This window comes from Strigops habroptila, chromosome 1, assembly GCF_004027225.2.
Source record: "Strigops habroptila isolate Jane chromosome 1, bStrHab1.2.pri, whole genome shotgun sequence".
Lineage (NCBI taxonomy): Eukaryota > Metazoa > Chordata > Aves > Psittaciformes > Psittacidae > Strigops > Strigops habroptila.
In genome coordinates this window covers 53,596,503-53,616,532 of record NC_044277.2, presented here as the reverse complement: position 1 = coordinate 53,616,532, position 20,030 = coordinate 53,596,503, and the positions used below count along the sequence as shown (strand labels likewise).

At 41.3% G+C, this 20,030-nt stretch overlaps 1 protein-coding gene across 1 annotated transcript in view; it reads right to left on the bottom strand.

Moving 5' to 3' along the window:
- GNAL (G protein subunit alpha L) overlaps positions 1-17,292 on the bottom strand; it is a 193,581-nt gene extending 176,289 nt beyond the window's left edge. Inside the window, exon 1 of the mRNA XM_030491783.2 lies at positions 16,556-17,292. Coding sequence (XP_030347643.1) covers positions 16,556-17,003 — 448 coding nt within the window. The 5' untranslated portion in view covers positions 17,004-17,292. The remainder of the gene's footprint in view (positions 1-16,555) is intronic.
- Between the last annotated feature and the right edge of the window lie 2,738 nt (positions 17,293-20,030).

The following is a 20,030-nucleotide window of genomic DNA, read 5'->3' as shown; positions in this document are numbered from 1 at the left end:
GCATGTTGCTGCCAAAACACCCCCGACAGTATTGCACCTCATGCTTATCTGAAGTGAGGCAAAAGGTTATGAACAGTTGCTACAAGTCATCATTCTTCACTGGACTAGAAATAGGAGATCACAGACAGGAAAACCAGGAACAGTATACTTTTAAGATTTGGAAAACTTACGTACACTGTCATGACAGGGGACTTGTCCGACAAGCATCTGAGAGGCCCAGATCATTAACCTGGCACTGGGACATAAAAACAGTACCAGAAGGTGCAGTTTCTTCTTCAGTTCAGCTGAGTTTCACATCTTGGATGCATGGCCATCAGAGGAGGCCATACAGCTGCAGCACTATTGTTAAGTTTTCTCACTCTCAGAGTATTTGAGAAGCACTTTTCAGAAATTCTACTAAACATTAACATAGTAATTTGGACACCAAAGGCAGTAGCTTTTTGTACCAGCTCTAAAATAATTTTAAAAGTATACCAGGCTCTAGACATCTAAAGTAACTAAAATTCAGATGATGCGCAAGTTTGACCATAGATTTTCTATCTGTACAACAGGAAACCTATCTATGGTTTGCTCCTTAGAAAAACTCACAGAAGATACTAAAGACTTCTGCATACAGTGCAAGAATTACTCTACATTAAAGAAAGGAAGATGGCAGTCAACATTTTTTATTCAGTTGCTGTTATTTATTCTATACTGTATATACAGTAAGGTAGGCATGGGCCTATGAGGATTGCAGAAAGGAAGCGAAGTCATGTAATCAAAGATAACATAATGCATGTTGATATAAAGCATATATAGCAAAGTTTGAACAGATACCCTTTGTGCTGGAAATGCCAAACCTTTGCATGTGTTTTTGACAATTTAACTATAGTTAGAATCAAACCCTACTGATTGTTGTAGTTGAGTCTTCCTCATGATTTTCATTATATGACACCATTCAGCTGATTTTATTAGGTTTTAACCTCATAGCCTGAAGTTTTCCATGATGAATACTAATGGACATTTACAATCAGAAGGGAAAACTAAACAAACAAATAAATGTTTCTATCAACATTTTAAAGTAGTATGCTGTTCTGAAATCTATATTAATTTTATTAGCATCCTGCTGTTGAGCCAGGGGTTGCATTTCATGGGCTCCATGAAAGAAACTGCATTTTTAGTTTTATGTCAGAATAAAAGCTCCCTTAAAAAAAATAGTGTTTTAGATGAATGAATTATCACCATCACTTAAATACATATCAAGTGACTGAACTAGGTACAAAGTGACAAAAACAACACTAAACCAATATTCAAGAATATTCTTGAAGAAATTGATATATTCAGAGTATGTAACATAGCATTTTCGTGTGTAAGTCTTCCACAATGCTGACCATTTGACTCCAGTTGAAGTTTTTGTAAGACAAAACTGCTCACTACTTTGGAAGCACTTCTCATCACATGTACCATATTCAAGTTGAAAAATGAGACATTCGAAGATGACGTGAATGAAAATAATTTTCTGCCATGCCTCTGGGTCTCTGCTCCCTCTTCCAGCTTGAGCAGTAAATTCCAGACTGATGACACTGCAGAGTTAAGTTCACGTCTGGGATTCTTGCAGCCACAGAAAGACTCACTATGTTTTCAATGTAAGTATGTGTTTTGCATACTTGCTCATTACACTGACTTACATTTTTACATACTACAGCAAAATCAGTAATGCAATTGCTCCTATATTTAAAGTTACTTCTCTTCCTCCACAGTTTTTGCTTGTAATCTATTTTGGAAGATCTTTTAAAAAGAAAATGCACGTTTCCTCCACAGGAAGGGTCCCTGTGTAGAGAGTTAATTAAACTGCTAGAAGACCTGGCTCCAGCTAGAGCATTTATCAGAACACCCACAGAGGAAGGGCTACCCTTTGAAATGTTAAATACATTGTCAACCATGGAATGGAGTCAAGAAAGCTTTTCAAGCCATCTGGTACTCTGAAAAAAATGTATACACCTGAGAAGAAGGAAAGGAAAAAAAGAACCAAAACACAACCCTCTCTGTGATGATAGGATGGTGCACTCATTCAAGTATTTTAGAAATTAAATTAATTGTTAGTGTGCATTTCAGAGTTAAAGAATGAGAATACTCCAATGTGTTCACAGAGACTTAATTCTTCACTCAAATATGTATTAATAAAGAAAAGGATTATGAAGGTAAGAACTCTACCTTTATGTTAGTAAAGACTAGAATAAGAGTTCACTTTCAACATGTAACATGCACGGTAATTCTGACAGTAAGCAGTTTTTCTAACACATATTAAGTTTCCTAACTGCTACCAAATAAAAAAGACATCAAAAAGCTGACCTAAAATAAAACTTAATTTACTAAGCGCTTGGATTTAAGAGCTTCACATTTTGAGTTGGACTCTTTTACGGTAAAGATGATTTCAAAACCTGAATGATCAGTAATTTCTCAAAAACAAAAAAATTTGTTTTGCCATAAACAAAGAGGGCAAAAAGTAACAGGAATCAGCTGATTTAAAAGACAGTGGTCATAAGAGGCCCAGGCAACTGCCTATAAGATCTAACACAGCACAGAAGACACTTGTGACTCCAGATAGTAGTAAGTGAAAACAGGAAACAAAACCCACATACTGGGATTTTTTTTCCCCTCCTGCTCTAGTCTGTACTATTAGTAAATATTCAATTGGCTTAATCTTTCACCTTTTCAGCTTGTTGAAAGTATCAATTTAAGTAAGTAGCTTGCCTCATTTTAAATAAAATGAGAGGGAAGCAGACAGTCTGAACCACCTTACAAGTCAGCTACGGAGATGGAACAGACCAAACTTTTCTATACCATGCTAGACTAAAACATGGATAATCAGCCTCATTGTTTAATGAAAACATTCACCCAGAAATGCCAGGCTACGTTCTTTACCTCAAAACAGTAACAGCAAATAATGCTCTGTGTGTCAAACAAGTAATTCTTTAAACAGAGATTCTTGCCTTCTTTCTTCACAAGTTGACCTAACCAGTTCTTTCTTTAATATTTACAGGAGAATTCCTAATAGGAAGGATCCAAGCATGTCTTGCAAAAAACCACAGATAATGGCATAAATAATGTCAATTACGTTTACTGTTACTCTGAGAAATAACTTCAAGGCATCAGAAAATAAAGCTTTTCACGTATGAGATCCTGTTATTTAGATTCCACACAGTCTGAGAAAAATCACATTCCACTGAGCACAGAACTGCTATCTACCATCTCAGGTCAATGAATCCTGAGATCCATTGTAGTAAGTTATTTGATTGACTAAAAATAAATTATTTGAAGGATATTGATAGAAAACAGTTCATTAAGTTAAATGCTTATGTCAATATAAGACATATGATATTCTAAATAAGCATCACATGTATGCCTGTTATTAGTCTGCAAGTGATCAATACAACACATTTTAAGTGGATCAGGAATCAGCTAATAGATAGATTTTAATAACTAATTGTTAATCATCAACTAGATGCAGTATTGCTAGTAAGGTCCTCACAGAATCAGTAAACTTTAGTCACTGATTAAAGATACCACTGTGAATAATGCTAGCTTATCAAAAGACTGAAGTGTGGATGAGCAATAATTTTGGAGAAAAACTCTCTGATAAACATGGTACACTCAAATAATACTCTTCAATGAGCCACTGCAAAGTTGTAACTCTAGAAGCAGCAGAAGCAGAGCACAAAGGTTTTTATAGGCCTGTTTCAGAAAGACTTGGATATATAGTAATTCTGAACTGTCTGATGAACCAAATAAAAAAATAAGAACAATACTTCCTTCAGAAGATAAACACAAACAAAACCACCATTAGAAGCTGGCATTGCCCACTTCTGAGATGTTGGAAAAACGGTTCAGAGGAGCAATAGGTGAAGAGCACAGTTAGCTTTTAAGTAATATTTTCCAGCCTGTTTTCTTTCCAGGAATGGAATAACTATATAAGTTTCAGCCACAAACAAGCTAGAGAGCAAGTGTAGAATGAATTCCAACCAAGTAGAAGCTGTAGTTGGTGGCTGGGACAGAGCATATGTCCTATTCAGAACTGAAACTGAGTCACAAACAATACCACTGCTTGAACCCTTTAGATGAAGATTACCGTAGTAATATTCACGTTAAAATTCAATGAACTTATTAATTTAGAGCACAGAGACTACTGGGAAATAAAATAATTTCTTGGTTACATAGACAGTCAAAAGGAAAAATCTTATTGGTCACTTCTGGACTTCCAGTTCACTTATTCATAAATTCCTTAAATCTGCTCCATTGTCTGGTTGCTTACTTCATGCTGATGAAGCAGCTACAAACAGTAAGGTCTTTACCAGCCCAACTTTAGAGAGAACTACATTAGGGGATAAAAGACTGAACTCAAAAGATGCTGTATTTATTTGGTACTTAGTAGTATCTTCAAATTGTTTTTTCTAGCAAGGATTAAGACAGATTAATTCATAATTTCTTTATACATCATGTAAACAGCTAGTTCAAGTAAGTCTCTATTCTTTTACCAGGGCTATCAGGATACAGAATACATAGGGGGAAAAATAATGACACATATTCTTACCTTTAAACAAGTTTATTTGACCTGCAAAGAAACACAAAGTGAGGTTTTACAGGGAGGCTTTGGATTCACTTTAAATAGGAAGTCAAAGGAAGGAGAAAAATCCCAAACAAAAAACAGAAGAAGAAAATTTTTGCTCCTATACTCTTTCAGCCGTTTTTATCTTAGAGACATACTGCCATTAAGAAAAGGTTACATTTCAGTGGCAGTCAACATAGTAGGATGTACTGATGTTACACTGTTTAGGCTTGAAAAGGTTCTGAATTTGTTTTGCCCTGCACCCAATGTACATGTACTAGAACCCTTCAGGTTATGGAGAACCTTGACAGGCTGTGCCACCCTCCCCTCACACAATCAATGAACAAAACCCCTGAGAAACTGTGGTATTAAGGTGAATGGTCTCCCCCAAAAGTGGAATCAGGTATTAATACATACCTGTTCCTAAACACTGTATGGCGATGCAGACCAAGTGTGAAACATCTGCTCGTTCTTGTCCAGAGCACCAGGGCTCCTATTTTCTTTTTCTGAAACTGCTGGATCAGGAGCCCTAGCAATGGCACTGGGCATAGCATTAAACAGCATCAAAGACAGTCACGCCTCACCTCTGCCCAACACCCTAATCGTTCTGTAACGCAGCCATCTGAAAGGCTGTTTGACCTTTTACTGCATTGCTTTAACTTTTCCTGACATGTTAGAAAGTATTGTTCAGTCTCTGGCAGACAGACCACAAGTCTGTGAATCTCTTTTAACTAGACAAGGACTATTGCAAAATGGTCTTTGGAGTGGATTACTCTTCAGGTTATACTTTCTACATCAAATTATGAGCAACTTCAAGTATCAAGAAACTATTCTCTCTTTTTCAGCTTTCCCATGAAACAGTTTTCCTTCCACCTCTGGTAGTTCAAAGACACAGCTGACATACACCTGGAGCCAGAATCCACTGAAAGAAGACAGTTCTGCATATTGCAAGCCAAACACCACTGTAGGCATTTTTGTTCTCCCCTCCTCTGCTGATTCAATATCCTCACCTCTCTATATGAGTTAAAAGGAGTGAATGTTGCCTCCTTACCATTACTGTAGTTTCCCCACTTAAAAACAAGCAAACAACCCCCAAAAACCTACACACCAACTGTACTGTTTCGGTAATAATCAAGTTGGAAAGACGCTATTGAACAAACAAGCTCATGAATCCGGACACTACATCAAGTAAAATAAGATGAAGGACCAGCAACAGAACTTGGAACAGCCGCTTTACACACTCTGAGCGTACACTGGAAACTCATGAACACATCCGAGGGATTGCTATGGGTTCTGATGACAGCAAGACATCAGCAAGCACTAAATAAAGCACAACTCTACTGCTTCTGTAAGTCTTCCATTAAGAAAAATTAAATGCTTTAGACCACTGAAGAATCATACAATCATAGCATAGCTAGAGTTGGAAAGGACCTTAAGATCATCTAGTTCCAACCCTCCCGCCACAGGCAGGGACTCCTCGCACTAAACCATGCTACCCAAGACTCCATCCAACCTGGCCTTGAACACTGCCAGGGATGGAGCATTCACAACTTCCTTGGGCAACCCATTCCAGTGCCTCACCACCCTCACTGTAAAGAATTTCCTCCTTATATATAACCTAAACTTCCCCTGTTTAAGTTTGAAGCCATTACCCTTTGTCCTACCACTACAGTCCCTAAGGAAGAGTCCCTCCCCAGCATCCTTATAGACCCCCTTCAGATACTGGAAGGCTGCTAGGAGGTCACCACGCAGCCTTCTCTTCTCCAGGCTGAACAGCCCCAACTCTCTCAGCCTGTCTTCATATGGGAGGTGTTCCAGCCCCCTTATCATCCTCATGGCCCTCCTCTGGACTTGCTCCAATGGCTCCATGTCCTTTTTATGTTAAGGACACGAGAACTGTACACAGTACTCCAAGTGAGATCTCATGAGAGCAGAGTAGAGGGGTAGGATCACCTCCATCGACCTGCTGGTCACGCTTCTTTTGATGCAGCCCAGGATACGGTTGGCTTTCTGGGCTGTGAGCGCACACTGAAGCCGGCTCATGTGCAGCTTCTCATCAACCAACACCCCCAAGTCCTTTTCTGCAGGGCTGCTCTGAATCTCTTCTCTGCCCAACCTGTAGGAGTGCCTGGGATTACCCCGACCCAGGTGTAGGACCTTACACTTGGCTTGGTTAAACTTCATAAGGTTGGCATCGGCCCGCCTCACAAGCATGTCAAGGTCCCTCTGGATGGCATCCCTTCCCTCCAGTGTATCAACCGAACCACGCAGCTCGGTGTCGTCGGCAAACTTGCTGAGGGCGCACTCAATCCCACTGTCCATGTCGCTGACAAAGATGTTGAACAGGACCGATCCCAACACCGATCCCTGAGGGACACCACTCGTTACTGGTTTCCAACTGGACATTGAGCCGTTGACCACAACTCTTTGTGTGTGGCCATCAGCCAGTTCTTTATCACAAAAAGTGTAAGACTGTTCAAAATACTCTTATAAGTAAGAATAAAAATGTATTTACTAAAATGAACAATGCATGGCAGTTATTTAAATGCAAATTGTAATCCAAGTGCAAATTGTTTATCCAAGTTCCAAAAGCTTGTGTTCCCTTCCCAGAGAGGGCTATTTCCTCATAGGGAAAATCTAGATCAATATGAACTTGAAGTTCAGTTCTCTTAAACAAACCAAAGTAATGAGAATTTACATGAGTGAAGGATAGTTTGTTATTTGGTTTTTGTGCTTCCTCCTCTCCTTCCCAAATGGTGAAAAAATACTCTAAAGAATTTGAGATTTGTGTTTTTGTTTCAAAATATTAAATCAAAGGAAGATCATCTACTCAATCAGAACAGAATTACTGTCCTGTAGTTCCCGTCTGCTTTCTGCCATGGAAGTATTTTCCAGGGATAAAAGCAGAACAGTTTGAACAGCTACAGTTCTGCATTATGCCATACTCATGAGTCAGTAGACCCAATGGATAAAAGAACCTGAAACTCATCTTAAGTTATATCCAATCCTTAATGCAGTTTGGCTGCTTGCTTATACATGACTAGGTTGCATGCATCACACATAACAGCAGTATTCTTGTTATGTAATACAAGGTTCTTAAGCACAGCTGAGGCAAAAAACCCCATCTTGTACACATCAAGGATTTTTTTTGTTGTTCAGTTTTTAATATTAGGTGATTAAATGCTTGGGGGAAACCAGACACGTTATGAGACAAATACCTTCCACATCATCTTCCCATTTAGAAAGGAAAAAAAGACTTCGTTTTCTTTTAACTAGAAAGAACCAAGCTCTTTAAACACACCTTTGCAGGTTATGAACTGGTTATTTCTGCATATGTCCTTTATAAAATTATTATATTCTTCTGCATCTTAGGTTTATAGTTTATATAAGAACATAAAAAACAAGTTTGTCTTTGCAAAAGCTGGTAAGTGTTTGAAGTGTTTTAGGTAAGACATTAGCAAAAAAAATTCTTTACTATGAGGGTGGTGAGACACTGGGAGGTTGCCCAGAGAAGTTGTGACTGCTCCATCCCTGTAAATGTTCAAGGCCAGGCTGAATAGGGCTTTGAGTAACCCGATCTAGTGGAAGTGTCCCTGCTGATGGCATGGGGGATTGGAACTAGATCTTTAAGGTTCCTTCCAACTCTAACGATTCTATGATTATCTTGTTCGTATCTCTTCTAAAGAGTGAATTAGACAACTACAGCAAGCTCAGAGCAGGCAGAAGGTAACTCCAGAAGTCTATTTTTAATTCATGTGTTCAGTGAGCCAAAGGAGTAAAAAAAAAAAATATATATATCTTGTTGCAGAATCCATTAGACTTGCCCTGTTCTTACATAGCTTTAAGCCTATTATATACACGACAGGATAGAATCCAACCACATACTCTTGAAGGCTGGTTTAACTCACCTAGACTCCTCAGTGTGACCGACTGTGTTCTACAAGAATTTCTGTGGTCATTCGTGTGCACATACAGACATACGTGTGTACTTATCTGAAAAAGTATCATCTAGAATAGCAAAATGTTCTTCAATCAACATGAATTCAAGCATGTGAAGTAAGAAGGAGTGCTGTCACTCCGGGGGGTGGGAGGGGGGGGAAGCAGCAACTTGCTTCTGTTGTAGCTTAGTCCTCCACATGAGAGGTGTTCAAGAAAATAAAGATGATTACTAAGAAGGCACTGCCTAACACCATGCAGTGCATTCTGCGTTTGCTTCAAGATCCAGAGTGACTAATTTTCCATAATTAAGAGAACTGCAGCACAACAGCGTTGGTAATGTCTCCAGCCACATTAACGACAGGTTTCAATAAAAGACTGAGTTGCTTAAGATAAAATACACTTGCACAGAAGAGTAAGGATCCATGATCACCCACACTTTTGGCAGTTTAACATAGCCTTCATTCTTCATGATGGAAAAATAAAACTCTTTACATCCAGTCTAATGCACATATGATAAATTAAATGCAGAGTATACTACATGTATGAAAAAGTATATATTTTCCAATCATTAAAAAAGAGTGACTGGGAGTAGGGAAAGGATACCCATAGAGAGCAAGGACACAATTTATTGTCAGGGTTTTATTACAAATGTTTTTCAGCCTGCTATCTCCACGGCATGCACTAACCCAAGCCACAGAAGAAACATTCTCCTTTTCTGCAGCTTCTGAAGACCAACCAGACAATTTGCTCGAATTGATTGCTGAGAAGAGCTTCATTTTCGCCTTTCATAGGATTTTCATTTTCATACAATTTTCATTTCATAGGAATGAAAGTCTTCTTAAAAGGTGAAAGACTTCTCAATTATTTTTGTGTATTTTAAATACTTGGGGAGGGGAGAGCTTTCTACTTTTACACAGCTTTATAAACTCAAAAATGCATGTTGTTCCCACATGACGTAAATTCTTGGCTGAAATAAAAATAACTTAAGCACAGAACTTAAAATATGACCTGAATTTGACTTACTACAGTAATGGTATTTTGGGAAAGAATAATTTATTATTCTTGAAACCTAACATGACATGAAATATAAGTGGAATTTATAACTCTACAATCTTAAGTTTAAAAACAAACAAATGTAAAATACCAGATTATGAGGAACCAATTCAAGTTTGACTTCAAAGAGACCTTATCAGTTAAGATCTTCACTGCAAGTGATTGATGCTATGCCTTATGTTACAAACATTAATTGTAGGTTTTTCTTGGGGTTTTTTGATCCTTTGCATGTGAACACAGAAAAAGAAATACTATGTATTTCCTCAAATACCCTTTATCTTGTCCAGGCCCAAACTGCACATCCTTCCTTCTTCATACAGCTCACCTGTAGAGGCTTTATGTCCTTAAACTTGTATTCAATATTCATGTGCAGACAAATCACAAGAAGGAGTTTCACATATACAGTGCTACAGGGATAATATGAAATATCACTAGTCATTATACTTAACATGTTTATCCACTCTTGGAAAAGGCATAAGTACGATGTGCACAGGCCAGGTATGAGGCCGCATCTCTTCCAGACCCTGCACTCTGGGGATTTAAAAAAGCAAACAAACAAACCACCCAGCCTTATCGATTTATTATCTGTCAAAAACCCCCCACATCTAAAATCCTAAAAAAAACTAAAGCAGTTGTGTCGGACAGTTGTAAGTAATGGCACAGTAAGATGAAGCTTCTGCCCATAAAGTGAAAAATGTGTTGATGTCTGCAGCACAACAAATACCTCCCCAGGGTTGAACAACCATGCAAGGCTTAAGTCTAAACCATAACTGGATGATTTTAACCATCTGCAAAAGGCTGTTTTTATTAAGAACACACTAAGTAATAACTACTGACATACACTTTCCACCTCTAAAAATAGATCTGCATTTTCAGTGAAACACAGCCTTAGATTTCTTTTGGACTGTGGCACAAGTCAATGGGCTGAGTAGCATCTGCTCCATGCTTTTACTAATCATCTGCTCAACCCATCAATCGTCTACTCTAAGAAGAGCCTCTTACTGGGCACTACAAAAGATCCAAACCACACAGAACTTAAGAAATCACTGCAAAGTATGGTCAAGACTTCCCCAATGCAAAATGGTAAGTCAGAAGTTTCTCTCTCTTCTAGCGGTGGGTATGCAACAGCTCTGTTATCTTACTTACACCATTTTTTTTCTCTACTATTATTCAGAAGTCTGTGGAGGAGAACCATTTCCATCTCATTTAGTAAAAGCAAAACGTTGCCAGAACAGGCTAGCGAATAAGTTAAACTTGGTAAGCACAGGGAGAGCCAAGTTTCCCTCACAGCTCAGCCAGGATGTTGCTATTAAAAAGAAGAAAGCACTTTTTGAAAATTAACTCAACTTTCTAAGCTCAAATGGTACCTGATTTGAAAAGCAAGTTGAAGCAAGCCATGACTTTAGGGGAAAAAACCCAACAAAACAAACCAAACAAACAAACTAAAAAAAAAAAAAAAAAAAAAAAAAAAAAAAAAAAGGCAACACAAACCAAAACACCCCCCCAACACACACAAAACCCCAGTAAGTATTACCCCACATTTGTATAGTTCCACTGTGTCAAAGATGCTAAAATGGGAGAAGAAATAATCCCACAATATAACTATTACTTATACAGTTATCTTTGAGACTGAAAAAAATATATTACGATTCAGTTAAGGAATGCCAAAGGTCTGGCAAGGTAAGAAATCTGAGTTGTGAGGCTGGGCAGTGGAAAGAGATGAACATGGGAACAAAGTTTCAAATTTCTTATAAACTTGGGCAGGGAGAGGTGATGACATGGGGAAAGGGAAAATGTGCAAATCCAGAAGTTTAACACGCTCTTTAAATTTCTGCAGTCAAGAAGTTACAGTGGTAATGGGAGCTTAAAATTACAAAGAAGTTACTATCATAGCTTGCTTAATTAAGACACTATGTTACAATAAGCATTTGTGGAATACACACTGATATACAAAACTTGCCTAATAACTGAAAGTTCATATTGCCTAAGTAACAGCTGCAGAACCCAGCCTTGTACAGCAGTTAGAGCCTCCCAGCAGTGCTACACTTAATATTTCAGAAAAAAAAAAAACCACTTTTTTGTTCTATTCCATGTTAAGTGATTAACAAATAAGCAAAATTAACCAAAGAATGGAAATCAGCTAAACAGCTAATTATGGGCTAAATGCAATTAGTCAGTAATCTACAGAAGAAATAAAAGTGTTGTAAATCAGGGATTGCTTTCTGTACATTTTAAAAAACCACCAACATTAAGAACTAATTCCAACATGTCCTGATAACTTCTGCCTACTGGTTTGCTCATCTGCAAGGAGCGCGTATAGCACTTCATATGCTGCCATAATTTACAACAAAAGCAGAAGAGCATTTCAAAAGACATGTGAATGTCTGTTGCAAAGGACCATGGATTATAAACCCCATTTATTTTATGACATTGGTCAGTACTTGGGAGCCCATTATTTCAAAGTCCTGAAAATATCTGTTCCTACCAATTATATATCCATTATCTACATGCTAGAACTACCCGGCTGTAAGGATCCTAAAACCTATCAGCACAAGCCAACAGATTTTTTCACAAAGACAAGATAGGCATATATAGGATGCAACAAGAGGGTGCAACTACGGAACACAAACAGTGATATCCAGCTCCGTTATGGACATTAGGGAGAAGATCATCCTCATGGTAACAGAAAAACACCCCAAGCACGCAGTCTTACACGGGTACAGGAAAAGCATCAGCACATGCAGCTAAACTAAATTCAGGTATTTATCAATAAGCGTGAGTTCAAACTATATAAAAGTTAAAATTAAATCTTACTTAAAAATAACTTTATGAAGTTTAATTGTAAGGCTTAAAATTGGTTTTGGGATGATAAACTTACGGGTTTGCTGAGGCAGCATACATAAATAACAGACTGCAATGGTAGTCTTAAATCCACTGTCAGAGCAGAAACCTTTCTTGCAACACGGTTTAATTCTGACAACAGCCAATAGGTGTGCAGATAAGAAAATGAAACTGTAGTAAAGCATTACTTTTGTTATACACCTACTGCTTAGAACTCCCCTCGCTTGACAAGGCATCTTTGTGATTTCCATTAATTCAGGGAAGCAGTGTTTCTTTGTATGTTTTATACACTTTCGTACATAAACATCATCAAACACATCTAAATTTCACTATCAAGTCAATACTTAAATATCGTGTAAGCAGCTATAGTATCTTTAAAATTAAAAAAAAAAAAAAAAAGGAAGTTACTGTCTCCATTTTCCCTCCCTCAATCCCTGTATCATTACTTTCAGTTTCTGTTGAACAGAAAAGCTTTTCCAGCACTTTCAGTTTCATTTTAGCAGGGAAGTGCAAAAGAATGAATTCTGCTTGAGAAAGTCATCCAAAATTAGGACAGCAAGCAGAAGCCAGGGGAAATGGAAAAAAAGAGCCAGATGATACTACAAGACAATAGCTATCTACGAAAAAAAGAATAAAATCTATCTATGGCTGACTTCAACTTTACATGAGCCTTGATTATACCACAGTAGTTAGCAATTTGTTTAAAGCCAGTCTGCCTTTACCCCACTTACTTCCAAAATAGTTTAAAATATGAGCCTGGAAATGAGAATTTGAATTGCTTCTATAAAGTGATTTATAATGTTTGTACAGTTTCTAGGAAATCAGCAGCTAAACAGTCTTGTACAACAGTGTTTGCAGTTCTCGGGAAGGGGGGGGGGAAGGAAAGACCAAACAGAAAACAAGACAGAAACCAAAGGTACAAGACCTGTAAATCAGTGCAATAGATATGTATGCCTAAAAAAATCCTTCATCTTGGGGTTAGCAAAAGCATCCTAAGAATTCTGTGCAGATTAACATTTTCACTTGTAAAAATAAAAGGAAATTAAAAAAAGAAAACTCAAATAATACAGGGCACAATAATAATCAATTCAAGGTTTCCAGCCTCTTCTCTTCTTTCTGAAGTGGACATTAAACAAGGAACAGCCAACTGTAGTGGAAAGCTTCCATTTTATGCAGGTTCATCTTGCAGAAGAAGAAAAACCAAAAAAACCAAACCAGTGCACCAGCAAAGCCCCCTCATCTCAGTTATAGCCACCTGATACAGATCCACCTATTTACATGGGAGGACACTTACCACACGCGCCCCTTTTCACAATTACTAGTTATGACAAAACACATTAAGTGTTTCCAAATGTAGATTAGAGGGGAGTTTCAAAACATCATGTGCAGCACAAGACATTAGTTCGGGGAAAGCTGTGACAGGCAAGAACGTGTTCTTCGAGAGCTATTTTACAACATACACTAAAAAAAGCCTTTGAGATTTCATAATATTTTGGGAACTTAAATGCACAGCTCATCAAGCTGATTGTTTTCATCTAACATAACGAAAGGAGAACTGGTGTGCTTTTAGAGAAAGGTTGTTTTCAAACATATATAAAAGCTTCTCTTCTAATATACTACTTATTTAGAGACTCTAGAGATTATTAGTGTTCTGATACTGGTGCATTTATTCGCATACTCTTTCGATATCTAGTAGTAGCTCCTTAAAATATACACTTCATTTTCCTCCAAGATTTTGATAACATCCTCTTAACTTGCCCCAGTTCATGTACAAGACATACAAGGACAAACCGAAATGAAGCTATTATTTACAAGCTTGTATTCAAAAAGAAACAAACAAAGCCCACACCAACACTGTTGCTCAACTTTGTTTATTCTGTGATGGTTTTCTGCTGTCACTGCATTCACCATTTCCCCTCTGCTATGTATTTCCTCCATGTTGAACTACAAGAATATTCCTCCTTTCTCTAGCAAAGGTATGCTTTTTAGGTTCACTCTACCAGGAAAACCTTAGGGACAGGGATTGAGTTATTTACCACCAGAAATGCTGTAAAATATCAAGCTGACAATATTCTTTGTTCTAGAAGACCTTTGTATACATCCTGAGTCTCTTCCTTTATGCAAGACTGAAAACGATTACCTTGTGCAAGGCAATTTTGCCTTACTCCTCTGACAAATAAGCCCTTCCCCATTCTAAATATTTTCCTCTTATCTAGAGCAGCATTTCCACTTCTTTGCAAACAGAAGCACGAAGCACCTGCAGCTCTCCCAAGATCCAAATCAAACATTTATTTCAGGCCCTGATCTGCCAGGGCTGAAACAATAATCCAGCATTTCCTCCCTGCGATACAGAGATCAAGAGAGCATTTTCTGATTGTGACACAGATTTAATATAAAATTCAACACAGAGAGTCATGAGTGTTGAGTTTTTTACAGGGTGCCAAGGGTTGGAGATGGTTTATTTTTCAAATTGCATTGTTTCTGAACAGGTGTTTAATGCTCTAGTTTACTATGACAACCACCCATGTTATAGACTACAGGCAGTATCTGTCAGGATCCTTTTGTTCAAGCAACTACATTGCTCTCTAGAGGAAGGCCACCAACCAGTATCTTTGCCTTCTTGTAGCCATACTGGTCACAACCCACTTTCAGGTGTTACAGGAAGAAAAATGTTTTTAAAATACACTTTTTAAATGGAATATTTAAAATTTTAGAGCTAAATACCGTAACAGTTCAAGTATCAGAAGAAATATTTTACAAAGAACATGATTAATTCCATGGAGTAGGAATTGAATCTTCTTTCCTTTCACTGGTTGTACTGGTATCCTACAGGCTGGAATCTTATGGGATATAATAAAGCCCATAGTTTGTTGTTTTAGAATTAGAGCACTACAATTCTGGCAAACATTGCTTACACCTTTTGTGCACTGCTGTATTTCATATTTTCTCCTCCCCTCATCCACCAACAGGAATGAAGCCAGCCAATTGCACAGAAACACAGTTTTATGAAGACAGATGTAAGACTACCGAAAATCTGGGATGCACCTAGATAACCATCAAAACTCCATACCATACAACTTTATGAAAACACACAAAGCAAATCAGCTTTTCCATGCTAACAGAAAACTGAGATTTATGATAACAGCTAAGAGGCCGAATAAGCCCTCTGCTCAGACCATAAAAAAAAAAAAAAAACAACCCTGCAGTATGACTGTTCTGTTTCCTGCAGGAAATGAGATGCTTGTATTAGATACCCCTGTGGTTTTCATACTGTAAATGTATCAGCTGGTATAAATCCTCTGGAGAGGACTATTAACTAATGCTTAGAAAGAGCAGTGGCAATAGCAGACCGCACGTAGCACCTCAGAGAAGGGACAAAAGCTGACAAGTCATGCCTACAAAAAAAATTGAGGACCAACAGCTGAAGGACCAACATCCTGTAGGAGAAGCGATGTCTGTGAGGAATATGCATACCAACACCCGCTTATTTCCCCTTACACCGCTCACTGCTTCTTTAAATAAGGAGCCTATTGCTCATCAGCACTCCTCTCATTTAGGAGCCCCAAGCCCATACTACCGCTCTCATTAAACCACCCTTAGCTACACACGGTAGAGGAGGGTCATCCACGGGCTTTGCACATCTCACGCATGGCCATTTTTCCTCCTTTCTGCTATGTTTTTTCCCTTATGCTTCCGAGTTGATCGGGCGCTAAGACCAGACCTCGCCGAGGCAGCCCCCGGGCCGGGGCAGGGCTCCTCTCCCCTGGCAGACCCCGCTGCTCCCCCATCCGCATCGCTCCCACCCGGCGGCCTGGGTGGAGCCGCTCGCCCTCGCAGGACAAGCGCCGATCGTGTTCCCTCCATTGCAAAACCGCTGCCAAGGCCAGAAGTGAGGGGGAGGAGGAAGGAAAAAGAAGGTGTAAACCTGCCTGGGGGAGAGCCCGGGCACAGAGACGGCCGGGGGGCGGGAGGGCAGGGCTGGAGGGGGTGCAGCGGGCAGACAAAGGAGGGATGGAGGGCGCCCAAGGAAAACGAGGGAAGCCGGGGAGGGGGCGCTGCCGGGGAGCCCCGCGGGCACCTGCCCGCCCAGGCAGACGCCCCGCACACGCAGATCCCTGCACATACACACACACGTACCCAGCAGCAGCAGGCGGTGCGTCTGCTTGTACTCCCGCTTCTGCTCCTTGAGCGCCCGGTCGATGCTCTTGCTGACTTTCCTCGCCTCCTTCTCCGCCTCCCGCTCCTCCAGGCGCAGCTTCTCCCAGGTTCTCTGCAGCGCCGGCGGCTGGTGCAGCGCCTGCTGCCGCGCCGCCTTCCCCCCGCCGCCGGGGCCGCCGGCCTTGGGCAGCGGCGGCCGCTCGGGGGCCGCCCCGTTACCGCCGCCGTTCTGCAGCAGCAGCGGCGGCCCGTCCGCCTCCCCGCCGGGCTTACCGCCGGGCCGGAGCGGGGCGCCGAGGGGCTGCGGCTGCGGGGCGGCGTGAGGCTCCGCCGGCGCTTCGGGCTCCGAGGCGGCGCCGGTGCTGGAGATGGAGCCACCGCCGGCGTCGCCGAAGAGCCGCGGGCGCAGGCTGTAGCAGAGCCCCATGGCTCGGTGCCCCCGCCGGGGACGGGCTGTGGCGCGGCGGGGTTGGCCTCAGCGCTTCCCGCCGGCCCTACGCGCCGGGGAGGCGGCGGCGGCGGGCGGGGAAGGGGCGCCTCGGAGCCCCTCACGGCCCCGCTGGGCCATCTTGCATTTTCCTCCCCGGGCGGCGGCAACGGCTCCTCAACGCCGATCACCTGACACCGAGCTGCCACCGCTGGGTCCACTTTACCGTAAATACCCCAGCGCCAGCCCACCGCGCAGCACCGGGCGCCGGCGGGGGAAGGGCGGGAGCACGCCGCCCGCGCCGCCACACAGGCGCACACACGTTCGCAGCCCCCCCCTCCCCTTCAGCCGGCTCCGCCATCCCCTCACACCACCCCGCCCGATGGCCGCCCGCCTGCGCCGAGGGGGCGAGGGTCTGCCCGCTCCGCGCACAGGCGGATAGACCCTCGCCCCGTCGCTGTCTACACCACCAGCCCCGCTCGTTTCCTCCCTCCTGGAAGGGCTGCCGGGCCGCCTGCGTGAGCCCCGGGAGCTGCAACCCTTCCCCCGGGGAGGGGGGGGGTACGGCGGTGGCCGCCTCCTGAGGGGCGGCCCAGGCCCAAGCCGCTGACGGTATTGCCAAGGCCGAGGCCTCTGACAATTGAGGGTCCCCCTGAGGGTGATAGCGGCCCTGCAGCCCCCGCCGCCATCCTCACAGCTACAACACGGTGTTCAGCCCCTGTGCACACATGTGGCTTCTCGCCCACAGGCTGACTAACGGTGCCGTGGGAGGAAGGCTTTGGGTGCGACGGGTAGGAGAAAATAATAGGCGGTGTTTGGGTTCGCTCGCTCTCTCTGTCAATGTTGGCAATAGTAGTAGTGTGGGCTTGTGGAGGGAAGGCTGGTGCTTGGAGTCAGCCGGTTCAAAGGCGGTGGCAGCCCTCCTCATGAGAAGGCTTGGACAAATGCAGGCTAGTCAGAATGCGTCTCAAATGGGCTCTCCTTCTGCTTCGTCCGTCTCCATATTATTCATCATCTCAGCAGTCTTTTTTTTCAGGTGCATGTGGCTACTGGATGAAACAGTGTGTCTCTAAATCTTCAACGAAAGGTCATGTCGTATGTTCACTATTATGTTTGATTTATACCTTGGCATAATTTAGAGCCTCTCAGTTCAGTAACATTGACTATGTTCATTTTTCAGGCTGGAGAAGAGAAGGCTCCAGAGACCTTAGAGCAGCCTTCCAGTACCTAAAGGGGACTGACAGTAAAGGTGGAGAGGGGCTTTTTACAAGGGCATGCAGTGACAGGACAAGGGGCTTTAAGCTGAAAGAGGTTAGATTTGGATTAGATATTGCGAAGAAATTCTTTATTATGAGGGCGATGAGATGCTAGAACAGGTTGCCCAGAGAAACTGTGGCTGCCTCATCCCCAGCAGTGTTCAAGGCCAGGTTGGATGGGGCTTTGAGCAACCTGGTCTAGTGGAAGGTGCCCCTGCCCATGGCAGCGGGTTGGAATTAGATGATCCTTAAGGTCCCTTCCAACACAAACCATTCAAAGATTCTGTGGTTCATGAACATCTTTATTTATGCAGTGTCTCTTTAGATTCTGTAATGACCCTGTAGTATTAGGTCATTGGTTTTGTGTCCTAATTTTCTCCGGTGACCAATATTATATTAAAAGATGCCACTATGTATATACTGCTGTATGAAAAAATGGAGGAAGGTCAATTCCTGTACTTCTTTCTGACAAATGAATTATAGCAAATTTGCATGGTTTTTAGTTCCTGGATATAAGAAGCAGAATTGTTTTTATGACAGATCTATTTGTGTCAAACAATTTAGCAAACGTCCTCTAAAATATGCATTTACCAAGCAGTGAGTTGTGCATTAACATTCAGTGGGAAAAAAAAACCCAACCCAAAACAACACACCACCCTACATTAGCATAAAATAAATAGATGCCTTTTAACTGAAAGCATCAACTGTCTTTGATCGCACCATACAAAGGAAATTTTGCCAGTGAAAAGATTAGCAGGATCCGGCACGCTGCAGACTTGGTTCTCTTATACCCTTCAAAATGCTTAATAACTATTTTGATAGATGCCTTAGCTCCAATAACAGCATGCAATAGCTGTTGCTTCTATTGTATGTTTTAATACATGATTATATAGTGTCCTGGTTGCAATTTTCTTGCAAAACACATAAGCGGTTACATCACAGCAAAGGATGTTTCACGACTGTTGCAGCGGTGCTGTGTCTTGACTGTTTTTATGGACCATAAGGATATACCATCTCTTAGGTTGTGAGTGAAAGATTTCAGCTGAAAACAGAGCAGGAATTTGGATAAGTAGAATCTAAATGTTCAATCTGGACTGAATAGCCAGGATCCTGGGAATAGTGGCTGTACCCTTTTCAGTGTAATTGGATCACAGAGGAGAATTTGCTACTCATCCAACAATACAATCAAAAGATGAAGAAAAATACCAAAGTAATGGTGAAAGGGAGTTAATATTTGGGGCCCAAATGTTGGCGCTTATTTAATTTTGTGAAGGTGATTCTTAGAGCATGGTACATTCAACAGCATTTACAGAATCACGAGCCATTTTCCAAATAGTAAAAGAAATGCTGTAACCTGGAGAAATTAGTTCAGATTAGGTAATAATGTGCGTCTGGGCATGTACGTGTATATTCAGTGAGGAGGAGGGAAGGTAAGTGATATATTCAGGGTTACAGAGGAGACCTGGTAGAATATGCACTGTAAAATGACATTCTTTATAAAGAATTTTGAAATATCAGACAATGTAATAACAACTATGGATAGATAGCATCCTTGAAAAACTGGCCACTAAGCCAAACACTGATATAAATACCCTATAAAAACGTCAGACAAAGTAAGTTTGGTCCACTGAAAGATCCTTTTGTGACCTACAAGAGCAAATCTGGCCTTGAGGAAAAAGTATTCTTAAGGTTTTTTTCTTATGACTTCTAGTAAAGAAAAATAAGCAGCCTGTCTTCTTTCTTTCCCCAGAGGAATAGTGGTCATCACTAC